Source organism: Notamacropus eugenii, chromosome 7 (assembly GCF_028372415.1).
Source record: "Notamacropus eugenii isolate mMacEug1 chromosome 7, mMacEug1.pri_v2, whole genome shotgun sequence".
Classification (NCBI taxonomy): Eukaryota; Metazoa; Chordata; class Mammalia; order Diprotodontia; family Macropodidae; genus Notamacropus; species Notamacropus eugenii.
In genome coordinates, this window is record NC_092878.1 from 57,855,098 (window position 1) to 57,870,431 (window position 15,334).

At 43.0% G+C, this 15,334-nt stretch overlaps 1 protein-coding gene and 1 long non-coding RNA gene across 3 annotated transcripts in view; one reads left to right on the forward strand and one right to left on the reverse strand.

Moving 5' to 3' along the window:
• Positions 1–8,519, reverse strand: part of LOC140513636 (uncharacterized) — a 67,547-nt gene extending 59,028 nt beyond the window's left edge. For both annotated transcript variants that reach the window (XR_011970262.1, XR_011970261.1), the window contains exon 1: positions 8,247–8,519. This is a non-coding gene — a long non-coding RNA (uncharacterized lncRNA). The remainder of the gene's footprint in view (positions 1–8,246) is intronic.
• A 111-nt stretch (positions 8,520–8,630) lies between these two features.
• Positions 8,631–15,187, forward strand: EIF2B2 (eukaryotic translation initiation factor 2B subunit beta). The gene is made up of 8 exons (XM_072623490.1): positions 8,631–8,884; positions 8,983–9,103; positions 9,639–9,787; positions 10,990–11,153; positions 12,043–12,138; positions 13,264–13,401; positions 13,529–13,595; positions 14,659–15,187. The coding sequence occupies exons 1-8, from the start codon at positions 8,722–8,724 to the stop codon at positions 14,814–14,816; spliced, it is 1,056 nt and encodes a 351-aa protein (XP_072479591.1). The 5' UTR covers positions 8,631–8,721; the 3' UTR covers positions 14,817–15,187.
• The last annotated feature ends 147 nt before the right edge of the window (positions 15,188–15,334 follow it).

Consider the following 15,334-nt stretch of genomic DNA (forward strand, 5'->3'; position numbering starts at 1 on the left):
TCATAGTGGTTATATTATTTTCCAAATAAACACACAAAATGCAAGTTATAACCAATCAGAGGTCAAGTCCACCAACAGGTCTTAAAAAGCAAGTGTTGGCAAGCATTGTCTGGAAGTCTAGCATGGGTCAGCATACATGTAATCACTTGTTTACAATATGATACTATATGTATACATGGTGCAATATTGTATCATCAAAATTTCAAAGCCGAAAAAAGTCCATAAATTTACAATAAGTTGTAAATTCAAGATGCGTCATTTAAAAAAACTATATTTTCTTGAAATGTCACAAATTGTAAAAAAATTAAAAGGTTAAAGAAAGTAGATATCCAGGGGGGTGCTGAGTGATTGTTTTTCAAAGGGTGAAGTATGTCAAATAAGTTTGGGAACCTCTACTCTAGCCAACAGCAGAGAGAAGAGCCCCTCTCTTTCCCACTCCCCTCCAATGTACTAGAGAACCTTGGTCCTCATACGGTGGGGCTGGAGCAAACCCATGTTACATGATACATAAAATTTCTCTTTGTATCTTTGATCTGCTTAGGATATATACCCAAGTATGAAATGTCTAGGGCACAAATAATTTAGCAACAAATATCCTCATTTTACAGATGAGGAAACTGGAGGCCAAAGAAAAGAACCCAAAGTCACATAAGTAAATAGCAAAGTCAGGATTGGAAACCAAGTTTCTTCATTAGAAAGTGCTCTCTCTACTAAACAACACAGACATGTAGATCACAGAATGTTAGACCTGGAAGAGGCCTTGGAGCTCATTTAGTTATATTTCCTTTATTTCACAGACAAGGAAACTGAGACCAGAGAGTTAAAGGGGCCTGTTCAAGGTCCCAAGAAAGAAGGTATATGAACTGGGATTTAAACCCAGGTCTTTCATCTCTAAATGCAGTGATCTTTCCACTATGCTAAGTTATCTCTAGGGTTGTGAAAGAAAGTACTTTGAAAAGTACAAAGCACCAAATAAATGTGTCATTTGGTTGTAATCCATAGCCTAGAAGCCCAAAGCTCTGTGTTTACACAGACTGGGTTTGAGTTTAAAGGATAGTGCCAAAAATGTTATTCTTTCATTTGTTGTTCCTTCACCTAGACTCGAAGGAGTGGGGAACTTGCAGCCTTGAGGCCACACATAGCCTTCTAGGTCCTTGAGTGGCTGAGTCCAAGTTTTACAGAACAAATCCTTTTATTAAAGGGATTGGTTCTGTGAAGTTTGGATTCAGTCAAAGGGTTGCACTTGAAGATCTAGAGGGCCATGTGTGGCCTAGAGGCCACAGGTTCCCCACCCTAAAAGAGTTTACTCTAGGAAAATCTCCAAATATAATTCTTATCTAGCTCTTCCCACATATGGGTAACATGGCTCCTCCCCGTCCTGTACAAAAGGCCAAGGTCTCCTGCTACATTCTGAGCCATCTCCTGTTGTCCTGATCTATATCTGGTCACTGGACTCAGATGCCTCAGGAGGAGAAAGTAAGGCTGATGACTTTGCACAGTCTTCCCTCACTCAAATAGAATTCAATTGCAAGTCATAGCATCACCTTCCTAATGATATGGTCCTCTTTGAGAATGAAGGACAAACCATACTCATAATCCTGTACAAGCATTGAAGGTAACAGTATGCTTATAAGGTACAGAACAGCTTTTATTCTGCCCCATAGAAAATACAAAAAAAGCAAAGATCTCCTGGGAGCCCATAAAGAAATACAGAAAATAAATAAAGGAATCTCAATTGCTCATAATCATTCAATATTATCCTTTGGTGCTATTTCACTTGCCCCAAGATCCTAGAGTCCTCTACAGTACAACTTTACCATTTGGAATTCTTCCACAAGGGAAGATAGTTAGACAATCAACCCTTTTTCTTATCAAACTCATTCTTCTCAAATAAAGTATTCTTACAGGGGAGTGCAAAGTTGGGGTCCCTTGTCCTGCCATATCAGGGCCCTCTTGTCACAGCTCCTTTCAGCACCAAGAGCCATATTCTTGATGATCTTTTCTTGCCAAAAGGGGAACTTCTCAGAAAACTCCCCTTCTTTCAAAAGATGGTATGATCCTTAAACTTTGCCATTTGGGATTGCTCACAAAACAGACCCCACAGCTAACACTGGCTAAAAGTCTAGATTCTGGCATCATGCTGGTAATGATGTCCTTTTTTTTCTGACTAGAATTCATAAGTAGATTTCATGACTCAAACTTGGGGATGCCAGAGAAGTAACCCTTAAGAATGCCCAACACTTAGACAAATGCCTCCCCTTTCCATAACTACCATGTAGTTGAGAGGTTATGCCCCTGCTGCTCTATGACTGGGACCAAGAACTCAGCATTGTTCAGGAACTTTACTGTCATGTTAGAGAGGTAAGTATATTTGGCTGTGTTATGTACCTTCCTCAGAAAAGTGTGATACTTCAATTAATGCTGTCTCTTAAATCAAGAATCTGTAAGACTGAGTGAAAATTGTCAGACTTTGAGGTTCAGAAACTTTTCTCTTGGTCCACATTGACTCAAGCTTACAGTTCATCATATGCTTCTCCAAGGAAGAATTTAATGACTCCTAGATTTATATGTATGTATGTTTAGGGGGCAAGGTAGGGAGAAGAGACCTATCCTACTTTTCTGAAGGTCTTCTCTCAGCTTTGCTACTCTCTCTGAAAAAGAGACAGAAAGGAAAAGACCAATAAGGGCCTATGTTTCACAGATAACACACAGGAGGCACTGGAGCTTTGGGATTCTAACCTCTAACAGGTTCACTCTTGATCTCATCAGACAGGCAGACAGCTTTGGAAGGATTAATAATCAGCTTTACTCTAGTCTAATCTTTTCAAAGGGTTTTGGGAAAATCAGCACCTACAGCATTCCCTAATCACCCTTCTGGCAGGGGCTGGCAAGAAGGGGGAGGGGCAACTATCCCCATTTCTCAATGGAGTCAATCAAGACAGGCACAGCTTGTACACTCCCCTAAATTCCCTCAAACCTCAATGGGGGTTGATTGAAGCAGGTACATGCATTCCTCTATTCATTACCCATGGTCTTTCCCATAGATTCCCCATGGTCTTCCCATTCACTGACCAGTGTCCACTTGCTTTACAGGGCAAGAGACAAAGAAGGCATCTTGCCAACATTAAACTCACAGGTTTAACTTTAGCAATATCATCACTGTGCACAAGCATAGTAAATATCAATTACATCACCCCTTATCTCACACAACAACCTCAGCAGGACTGTTTGTCGCTATGATTCTGAGAATTGCTATCGAGGATCCTCGAGACTATTCTAGGAGACATTCCCATGGTCATGGATTCTGAGAAACTAACTCTAAGAAAGACAACAAAACCCTCCTTACATCCAGCCTGTTGGTGCCCTTTTATGGGGCAGCCCAAAGAGGTAACCTCTATCATGAGCTCATTCTGAATCAGACCAGACTGCACTGGTGAAACCCATTCTCTAGAAGGTACCAAAGGCATGTAGTCTCAAACAAAGCCTCACCCTCCCTGCCCCCAACTAACTGGAATCTAGTTTGTGGGAATATGGCCATGATAGTGAGGAGACTCAAAACCATGCCATTTTAGGATTGGCTGAAGGAGTTGAGGGAGGCTAACCTGGAGAAGAAAGCTTAGGAGACATATGGTAGCTGTCTTCAAATATTTGAACGAAGAGGGATCAGATTTGTACTTGGCTCTAAAGGGTACAACTGGCAGCAACAGGTTTTAAAAAAGCAGAACTTTTTACTCAATATAAGAAAAAATAAAAAGCCTTCTAAAAATTAAAGCTGACCAATATTCATAATGTGTGGCCTGTAAAATGGTGAACTCCAATGCTATACCAAACTACCAAAAAAAATTAGAAATAATTTACATTTATAAATAATTAAAATTATTTTATAGAGCTAGAAAAAATAATAACAAAATCCAACAATTATCAAGGTAATTAATTTTTAAAAAGCAAAGGAAGGTGGCCTAGTTGCAGCAAATCTATAACTATCTATAGCGGCAATCATCAAAACCATTTGGTACTGGCTAAGAAACAGAGTGGTAAATTGGTGGAATAAGTGAGCTACACAAGACACAGTCGTCAATGACTATAAGTAATCTACTGTTTGATAAACTCAAAGACTCCATCTTCTAGGATAAGAACTGCCAGGAAAACTGGAAAACAGTTTGGCAGAAACTAGGCATAGATCAACATCTTATACTGCCTACCAAGAGAAGATCAAATGGGTACATGATTTAGACATAAAAGGTGATAAGCAAATTAGAAGAGCAGGGAATAGTTTACCTATCAGATCTATGGAAAAAGGAAGAATTTATAACCAAATAATGTAGAAAACATTTTGAAATGCAAAATGGGTAGTTCTGATGACATCAAATTAAGAAGTCTTTGCACAAACAAAGCCCAGGCAATCAAGATTAGAAGGAAAGCAGAAAACTGGGAAACAACTTTTACTGCCAGTGTTTCTGATAAAGTCCTCATTTCTCAAATATATAGAGAACTGAGTCAAATTTGTAAGAATACAAATCATTCCCCAACTGATAAATGGTCATAGGATATAAACAGGCAGTTTTCAGATGAAGAAATTAAAGCTATCTATAGTCATATGAAAAAATGCTCTCAATCACTCTTGATTAAAGAAATGCAAACTAAAACAACTCTGAAGTACCACCTCACACCTATCAGATTGGCTAACATGACAGAACAGGAAAATGATCAATGTTGTAGAAGGTGTGGGAGAGTTGGAACACTAATGCATTGTTAGAGGAGCTGTGAGCTGATCCAACCGTTCTGGAGAGCAATTTAGAACTATGTCCAAAGGGCTACAAAATTGTGCATACCCTTTGACCCAGCAATACATTATCACGACTGAATGCCAAAGAGATCATAAAAAAATGGAAAAGGACCCAGATGTACAAAAATGTTTATAGAAACTCTCTTTGTGATGGCCAAGAATTGGAAATTTGAAGGGATGCCCATCCATTGGGGCTGAACAAATTGTGGTTTATGGATGTAATGGAATACTACTGTGCCATAAGAAATGATGAACGGGCAGATTTCAGGGAAAAAAAACATGGAAAGACTTACACGAACTGATCTTGAGTCATGTGCGCAGAGCCAGAACGTGGTGCCTGGTGACAGCAACACTGTGCAATGATCAGCTTGGATAGACTTGGCAAGGTTCTAAGACAATTCCAAAGGACTCATGATGGAAAATGCCAGCCCATCGTGAAAAGAACTAGGAAGCTTCAATGCAGATCAAAGCAGACCATTTTCACTTTTTTTTCCTTTCTCATAGTTTTCCCCTTTTGTTCCTAGTCTTCTTTCACAACATGACTATTGTGGAAATTTGTTTAATATGATTTTACATGTAGAACCTACATCAGATTGCTTGCTGTCTTGGGGAGGAGAGAAAAGAAGGAGGAAAGGAGAAAAAAATGGAACTGAAAATCTTGGGGGAGGAGCCAAGATGGCAGGGTAGAAAGACACACATATGCTAGCTCCAAACCCACAGCCCATAAAATACCTATAAAGAAGAACTCCCAACAAATTCGGGAGCAGCAGAAGCCACACAACAACGGAGCAGAGGAGATTTCTGTTCCAGAGAGACCTGAAAAACTGACCCGAAAGGTCCCTCCCGCACCAGACCCGGAGCAGAGCCCAGCCCTGGCTTCGCCGCAAGGCACCAAGAGGAGCAGATCCGAGCAGGCTTCAGGGACAGAATCTCCAGCAGCCGAGCAGGTCTCTCCACCCACACGAGGCAAAGGTCAGTGAGAGGGGCTTTTCAGTTTGAGGAGAGGGGAGTGGGGTGCCCCTATAACTCAGGCCCCCTCTGGAAGCAGCAGCAGAGGCAGCAGCGGACAAGGGCCCCCAGAGCAGGCAGAAGCTCGGATCCATTGTTGAAGATCTCTGCATAAACCCCCTGAGGGAACTGAGCCCCGTGAGGTGGCCCTGCCCCCACCTGAGCACCTGAACTTAATCTCACACTGAATAGCAACCCCACCCCCGCCAAAGCCCTAAGGCTGGGAAGCAGCATTTGAATCTCAGACCCCAAGTGCTGGCTGGGTAGAGGCTGGGTGGATCTGGAGGCCAGGTGGGTGTGGAGAGGACACTCAGAAGTCAAGTAACCTACTGGGAAAATGCCCAGAAAAGGGAAAAAAAATAAGACCATAGAAGGTTACTTTCTTGGTGAACATATATCTCCTCCCTTCCTTTCTGATGAGGAAGAACAACGCTTACCATCAGGGAAAGACATAGAAATCAAGGCTTCTGTATCCCAAACATCCAGAATAAATATTCAATAGGCTCAGGCCATGGAAGAGCTCAAAAAGGATTTTGAAAATCAAGTTAGAGAGGTGGAGGAAAAACTGGGAAGAGAAATGAGAGAGATGCAAGAAAAGCATGAAAAGCAGGTCAACACCTTGCTAAAGGAGACCCAAAAACATGCTGAAGAAAATAACACCTTGAAAAATAGGCTAACTCAATTGGCAAAAGAGGTTCAAAAAGTCAGTGAGGAGAAGAATGCTTTCAAAAGCAGAATTAGCCAAATGGAAAAGGAGGTTCAAAAGCTCACTGAAGAAAATAGTTCTTTCAAAATTAGAATGGAACAGATGGAGGCCAATGACTTTATGAGAAACCAAGAAATCACAAAACAAAACCAAAAGAATGAAAAAATGGAAGATAATGTGAAATATCTCATTGGAAAAACAACTGACCTGGAAAATAGATCCAGGAGAGACAATTTAAAAATTATGGGCCTACCTGAAAGCCATGATCAAAAAAAGAGCCTAGACATCATCTTTCATGAAATTATCAAGGAAAACTGCCCTGATATTCTAGAACCAGAGGGCAAAATAAGTATTCAAGGAATCCACAGATCACCGCCTGAAAGAGATCCAAAAAGAGAAACTCCTAGGAACATTGTGGCCAATTCCAGAGTTCCCAGGTCAAGGAGAAAATATTGCAAGCAGCTAGAAAGAAACAATTCAAGTATTGTGGAAATGCAATCAGGATAACACAAGATCTAGCAGCTTCTACATTAAGGAAGTCAAAGGAACTAGGACTAAAACCAAGAATCACCTACCCAGCAAAACTGAGTATAATACTTCAGGGGAAAAAATGGTCTTTCAATGAAATTGGGGACTTTCAAGCATTCTTGATGAAAAGACCAGAAAAGAAAAAGAAAATTTGACTTTCAAACACAAGAATGAAGAGAAGCATGAAAAGGTAAAATAGGAAAGAGAAATCATAAGGGACTTACTAAAGTTGAACTGTTTACATTCCTACATGGAAAGACAATATTTGTAACTCTTGAAACTTTTCAGTATCTGGGTAGGTGGGATTACATACACATACACACACGCATGTGCACGCACACACAGAGACAAAGAGCACAGAGTGAATGAAATAGGATGGGATCATATCTTTAAAAAAAATGAAAGCAGTGAGAGAGAAATATATTGGGAGGAGAAAGGGAGAAATGGAATGGGGCAAATTATCTCTCATAAAAGAGGCAAGCAAAAGACTTTTCAGTGGAGGGAAAAAGGGGAGAGGTGAGAGAAAAAAAATGAAGCTTACTCTCATCACATTCCACTAAACAAAGGAATAAAATGCACACTCATTTTGGTATGAAAACCTATCTTACAATACAGGAAAGTGGGGGATAAGGGGATAAGCAGGGTGGGGGGGATGATGTAAGGGAGGGCATGGGGAGGAGGGAGCAATTTGAGGTCGACACTCATGGAGAGGGACAGGATCAAAAGAGAGAATAGAAGCAATGGGGGGCAGGATAGGATGGAGGGAAATATAGTTAGTCTTACACAACACGACTATTATGGAAGTCATTTGCGAAACTACACAGATTTGGCCTATATTGAATTGCCTGCCTTCCAAAGGGAGGGGGTGGGGAGGGAGGGAGGAAGAGAAGTTGGAACTCAAAGTTTTAGGAACAACTGTCGAGTATTGTTCTTGCTACTAGGAAATAAGAAATACAGGTAAAGGGGTATAGAAAGTTATGTGGCCCTACAGGGCAAAAGAGAAGATGGAGACAAGGCCAGAGAGGGAGGATAGAAGAGAGGGCAGATTGGTCATAGGGGCAATTAGAATGCTTGGTGTTTTGGGGTGGGGGAGGAGGGGACAAAAGGGGAGAAAATTCGGAACCCAAAATCTTGTGAAAATGAGTGTTAAAAGTTAAATAAATAAAATTTTAAAAAAAGGAACTGAAAATTTTATAAAAGGGAATGTTGAAAATTTACCTTTCCATGTAACTAGAAAAAATAAAATACCATTGAACAGGGGGAAAAATGTATCCAGGTCCATCGGATAACCACCGCCATCGGATGCCATTTATATTCTGGATATGAGTTGGCTTTGAGATTCTGTGCCACCGCCATGGAGGAGCCAAACTTCATTGAGCTCCACGCAGAGACGAAAGGGGAAAGCCTGGCTTGCCGTTTCCATAGCGACAGGTCATAGAGCCTGGAGGACTTGGGGACAGATATTACCAGGTGAGGGAGCATTCATTCACACTTCCGTTTCTCCTTACGAATGGCAAACGGGCGCAGAGCCTCAAGTCTCTGATTGGTTCCAAGGAGGAGGCAGCACGAGGAGGGGGCGGGGCAGCGCGCGCGAGGACCGGAAGCATACCCTGATCGCCCTGGAAGTAGAAGGCTGCGTCGTTCTCTCGGCCCTCCTGCCGTCGGTTCTCCCGTGGAGCTGTCAGTCCTCGAGATGCCGGGCGCCGCTGACAAAGGGACGGAGCTGTCCGAGCGGATCGAGAGTTTCGTGGAGGCGCTGAAGCGGGGCGGGGGCCAGCGCAGCTCCGAGGAGATGGCCCGGGAGACGGTGGGGCTGCTCCGCCAGATCGTGGCCCACGGGTGCTGGAGCAACGCCGGTGAGGGCGCGGCGGGAGAGGCCGGGGCGGCCTCGGGGGTCGGGGGGAGGACCAGCCCCGCCAGCCCTGCGCTCACGCTGTTCCCTCCCTGGCTGCAGGGGAGCTGATGGCGCTCATCCGGAAGGAGGGCCGGCGGATGACGGCCGCGCAGCCCTCGGAGACCACCGTGGGCAACATGGTTCGGAGGGTGCTCAAGATCATCCGCGAGGAGTACGGCAGGTCAGCGGCCCCGGCGGCCCAGCCCCCTCCCCCGCCCCCCGCCGGTAGTAAGCATTCATTCGGCGCCCACTGTTTGCCAGCCACTGCGCTCGGCCTACAAAGAGAGGCGAAAAGACAGCCCTGCCCCCAGGGAGCTGACGGCCCGGAGGGACAGAATCCACTCTAGCTGGAATCGGCGGGGAAGTGGGGTGCGAGCGGTGGCGGGTGTGTGCAGACAGTGCCAAGGCACGTGTGGCTCCCGTCCCTTGCCAGCCCCTGACTCCGCCACCTGGGGAAGGCGCTGTTTCTCTGGGCCTTAACCTCTGAGGTTCTGTGATGCGGGGACGAGCGGGCTGGACTCGAGGCAGGGTCGGGTTGGAGGCCGAGCTCCCGCCCTGGCCTCTGCATCTTTCGGTCACTAATGCAGGAGATGTGGGCCACTTCCCGTTGTACCATCTTGGCACTTGCTGCCCCTCCCAAGAGCCTTTCTCCGTGCCCGCCTCTCCCAAGAGCCTTTCTCCGTGCCCGCCCCTCTGATGCCGTCTTATCTCCCCAGGCTCCACGGACGCAGCGACGAGAGCGACCAGCAGGAGTCCTTACACAAGCTGCTGACCGCTGGGGGCCTGAATGAGGACTTCAGCCTCCACTCTGCCCAGCTCCAGGCCAACATCATTGAGGTTATCAGCGAGCTGTTGATAGAGCTGGGTGAGTGCGTGGCTGGGCCCGGGCTTCGGGGCTGACTGGCGACATGGACAGAAAGTAGTCTGGTCTGCAGGTCTTCTGACCTCTTCTCCTGGGCTCTTTAGTCGGAAGCAAGGGTTGAAATATGGGGCTCGTTGGGTGCTTAGCAGACCAATAGCGGACTTCGGATCCCTGAGCTGAGCCGGCAGAGAGAGACTCAGTAAATAAATTGAACTCACACCAATACAGGAATAAATGAATAAATAGATTCAGAGGGTGAGACGGTGCTTTGGGTTTGTATATGAGAAAGCGATACTCAAACCATGGTTAGTAGGCCTTTCTTCTTAGAGGAGTTACGTGGTGTAGCGGATGGAGTGCCGAACTGAGAGGCAGAAAGACCTGAGTTTGAATGCAGTCTCAGATATTTACTAGCCCTGTGCCCCTGACCAAATCTGTTAACTTGTCACAGTCAAAGTCAGGAAGCTTTTCATTTATAATTATTCATGTACACACACATATATGTGCATGTGTATATATTATGAAATAAAAACTATAAAATAGTTATAGCAGTACCTCGGAGTTGTGATAAAGATCAAATAAAAGAGTATTTGTAAAGCCTAGCGCACTGTGTGTAAACATTATCTGTGATTATCGCTTTTATTGTGATGTTGCTTCACTAAACATGGTCTCTGGAGATTTGCAAAAGTTCATCAGAGAAATAACAGTGCCCTTTAGCATCTCAGTTTCATGTGCTTTTGTTTTTAGTGTTTCCTCCCCACCTGTGTTTTCCCTTGGGGTCTTTCTGGCATGCAGTGATACTGACTTGTAGCTTTTTTTGGAAAGAGAACCTTTTAATGGAAATTCCACTTTCCCCTTCTTCAGCAATTTTAGGTTTGACAGATTGAAAATTTTCTTGATTAGATAATCATTATCTTCAGAACCAGTTGCCCCAAAAGGAGCTAGTATATATCGCAGTAGCTACAGTGACATGGGCTTGAAATAGGGGTGGGTTTTTGTAGAGGATACCAGAGGGGGCAAGGTGGCTGCACTTGTCTGATTAGGAGTAAAAATTCGGCTTTTGTAACTTTTCATTTCAGACATTTTTGATGTGGTGCCCCAAGGTGTAGTTTCCCTGTAATGTGTGCTGGTGGAATGTTGTGCCAAGGACACAAATCTTTCTTCCCAACTTGGTGTCTAATTTTCCTGTAAATTGATTGTACTTGCAGAAGGGACAACGGAGAACATAGCAATGCAGGCTCTGGAGCACATTCACTCCAATGAGGTGATCATGACCATTGGATACTCCCGGACCGTGGAAGAGTTCCTCAAAGTGGCTGCCCAAAAGCGGAAATTTCATGTTATTGTGGCAGAGTGTGCTCCTTTCTGCCAGGTACTGAAGGAGCTACAGAAAATTGAGAAAGATGGGAGGAGGTAGTAAAGGAAGGGGTGGTTGGATCCATTCTGACTGAATTGGTAAGCAAGGGGTAATGATGACTTGGGGGGAAAGTGTCTGATATAATGAAAAAAATCAAGATAACTCTATATAGTGAGACGTTAGTGGAATTAACTAAAAGCTGATATGTCTTGTACCTGCATCTGTGTTGGGAGAGGGAGTTGCCTCATCAGAAGTGAAATCACATGACTGGTCAAAAATTGTGTGATAGTTGGTTTGAGAAAGCAGTAGTGAATTGCAGAGCTTAGGACATAAGAGTTGAGACGGCACATTGTAGTGGAAAGAGCATTGGCTTTGGAGTCAGGATCTGGATTCAAATACCAGCTCTGTCCCTTACTATCATTGTGACCTTGGGGAAGTCACAATCTCCCTGGCCCTCTTTTTCTTCATATGAAGTACGAGGCAGCTGAAGTTAATGGTCTCAAAGGCTCCTTTTGGCTTTAAGTCAGTGGTGTAGGGATCTAAATAGGGCAAGGAACTTTAGAAATGATTGGTGCTTGGGCTGACCTCAATTTCTAGAAACATAAAGGACATTTTTCAGCATCCAAGATGGAATTGTGAGCTGGAACCAGCCTGACCAGCTGTACCTAATGGCTTCATCTAATAGAGCATCTAGTTTTATGGCTGCTCTAATTAGTGTTGAGGACTAGTCACTGTGCTTACTAGTTTCCCATCTGTTGTCAGAGTTCTTCCTCAGTGATGCCAGAACTTATTTCAAGAACTTCTGTAGCAGAATGAACTTTTAGAATCAGATCATCCCAAATTACATTTGAAAGCACACTCTCTATCTACTGCAGGGCTCATCAGTTTCTGCCTCTTATTTCAGGGCCATAAGATGGCAGTCAATCTGGCCAAGGAGGATATTGAAACAACTGTCATGACTGATGCTGCTATTTTTGCTGTTATGTCAAGAGTCAACAAAGTGAGTATATTTGGAATTATTAGAAATGAGTAAAAATAGTAGAGATATTGGCTGCTAACAGAAGAAATATTCCTTTTCTATGGGTTCCTAAAGTATTCATTCTTTCTCATGATATTGCTGGGAAAAAGGAAAGTTCTTGATATTATTTGAAGATACCGGTTGAGACTTGATCCAGTTACTCTTCCCCTTGTCACTATTTTTATTCCCATTCTCTGTGTCCCTGCTTAGACTCTCCGAGATATTTGAGAGAGCAATGAAAGGAATATAGGGCTGAAGGTGGGATAAACAACATGTATGTAAACCCTCAGTGTCTGGAAAAAAGGGACTGTGCTGGGTTTGGATGTCACTGAGAACTTGGAGGGTGAAATGTAGTAGACGAATAGGGGCCTCTACTGAGAGGAGATAAAATTTTATATTCTACTAAGTAGTGAACGTGGCTAAAAGTGGCAAGCGTAATACTTTTGTTGGTTGCATATATATGGTGATTGAATTTCACATGTTTTCTGGCATCTGCTCACTTATCAACAGCATAGAGACATGCAAACATATAGAAACTTCCACTATAGGTAGGTATTTTACTGGCCCTAGGAGAAGGCGCTTTAGGGAAAGAAAAACATTAATGACAAAGTAAATAAAATTGCAGCTTTGGCCTTTTATATCCATCTAAGGCCCTTTCTGTTACTGGCCTAGGAATTCTCTTACATTTTCAGTTTGAGATCTCTTCATTTTGATCTGGTAGAGCAGTAGATTAGAGTGACCCTCCAGCAAATGAATTGTAGTGAAAGGTATCCACAGCCTGCTGTCATGAGACTAAAACTTGTCTATTATCAAGATATCACAAGAGTTGAAGAGACCTTTTGCCTCATTCCTCACCCATTTTCCTATAAAAACCAGAACATGAACTAGGCAGTTGAGAAAAGGAGATCTAATTCACTGTTAGTAATTACAGGACTCAGCCTCTTTTTATCTTGTCTAGAGGACCCCAAGACTTTGATTCTTTGTTCTCAGTGGCCTCCACTTAGACTTTTTTTCTGGATTTTTCCTTTGTCTCTCTCCTCTTCCCCTACCCCCAAACTCCCATCTTCCAGTTCCCTAAGTAGCTAACATGCTCTTTTCATTCCAAAGGTGATCATTGGTACAAAGACCATCCTAGCCAACGGTGCCCTGAGAGCAGTAGCAGGAACACACACCCTGGCCCTTGCAGCTAAGCACCACTCCACTCCACTCATTGTTTGTGCACCCATGTTTAAACTTTCACCACAGGTAAGAGCTGTACTCTTCCTCTAGCCCTAGTGGTAGGGCCTATTCCTGATAGAGAGTGACTGATGCGTGCCCACAAGAAAGCCATTTTTCTTAAGTTATTTCTTTTTGTATCTTTTTTTTCCTCTAGTTTCCCAATGAAGAAGACTCATTCCACAAGTTTGTAGCTCCTGAAGAAGTCTTACCATTCACAGAGGGTACAGTTTTGTCTTTTAAAGTTAATTTGTAGGATTAGATGGGACTGGGTTGCAATTCAGATTCAGGGTTCCCTATCATGCAGGGAATAGTAATGGACTACCCCATTGCTACCTTCAGTGATGCCCAGGAGAAAGGAAACAGAGGAATTATTTTTTTCTAGTAGCTGTGACTCTTAACCCCATGTATGGCATTTGGGGACTTTATGGCTTTAAAATATTTGATTTATTTTAGGCTAATTGAGCTTTTAGCTGACATGATGGAGACTAAAGATAACTAGATCTGAGCTAGAAAATGGACTATGATATTTTAGTATAACGGATCTGTGGGAAAAGATAACAATGTTAACAATTATAGGAAGTACAGTAAATAGCTCTGTGTCTCTGTGAAGCTCAGTTCTAGTCTTTCTGGGGGTTATTTTGATAATATTATTGCCACAGCGTGGTAGCTTTGAATCATTTCTCCTTACGAAAGAAACTACCTACTGCTTGTGGGCCCCATTTTCTGTTTTTCTCAGAGCTGGGCAGCTTAATTCCTTGAGTAAGGGCCTAGCAACCAGCCTAGAAACAATTAATGCTAACTTGAACAGCTCTTGATGCAAAACACAGGGCTTGATACCATAGCCCCATCATTCAGGCTTAAACACTGCATACTCTTCTTTTTGTTGAGTTTATAACAATAACTCTTCCTAATTGCTGTTGCTGGAGGCCTCAACAATATTTCTTTCATTTAATACTTTAAAAAAATTTTTGAGTTCTAAATTCTCTCTCTTCCTCCTGCTACTCCCCATCCATGGAGAAGACAAGCAATGTGATATCAGTTATACGTGTGAAATCATGCCAAACAGATTTCCATATTAGCCATATTATATCCCCCAAAAAAGCAAGAAAAATAAGGAAAGTGAGAAAACTATACTTCAGTTTGCACTCAAAGTTCATAGGTTCTTTCTCTGGAGGTGGATAGGATTTTTCATCATGAATCCTTTGGCTTTTTCTTGGATCATTGTACTGATCAAAGTAACTAAACTAGACAATATTTCTGACATTTATTCTTGTTGCCTTTCAGGGGACATTTTGGAGAAGGTCAGTGTTCATTGCCCCGTGTTTGACTATGTCCCACCAGAACTTATCACCCTCTTTATCTCCAACATTGGTGGGAACGCGCCCTCCTACATTTACCGCCTCATGAGTGAGCTCTACCATCCTGATGATCACATACTTTAAAGTCAGGAGATGAGAGAGCTCAGGTAGACATTTGTGTAACACTGCATGGAGATGGAGACATCCTGCTCCTGACTTGGGAGTCAAGTTCCCTCCAAAGAAGACTTGAACTCTAGGTAGAAACTCCTGCCTCTGCAGCCATACACATACATGGGCAAAATTCCAGGATCTCTTCTTTGGATCTTAATGGAACAACGGTGCTTGACCTATTGATTTGGAATCCTCTATTGACCTGGCTACATCTCTGTGGAGTATGAAAAGTACTATTCAGTGGTGTGTTATGGGTCACATGGGATTCTTTGCTGAGATAGACACTCTTATTCAGATATTTCTGCACCTTCTCCTGGGATGTGCCAATAAAAGCTACTTTATGACTCTTGTCTACAATTCTACTATGATTAAACTGCTTGAAACAGCAGTAGCGTGGTCCACTTACAGTGTTTACAAAGTAATGTGCCTGTAGGAGGGCTGTAATTAGAGGTAAACTCTGAACCCTAGCATTACAAAAGAAAGTGTTTAAT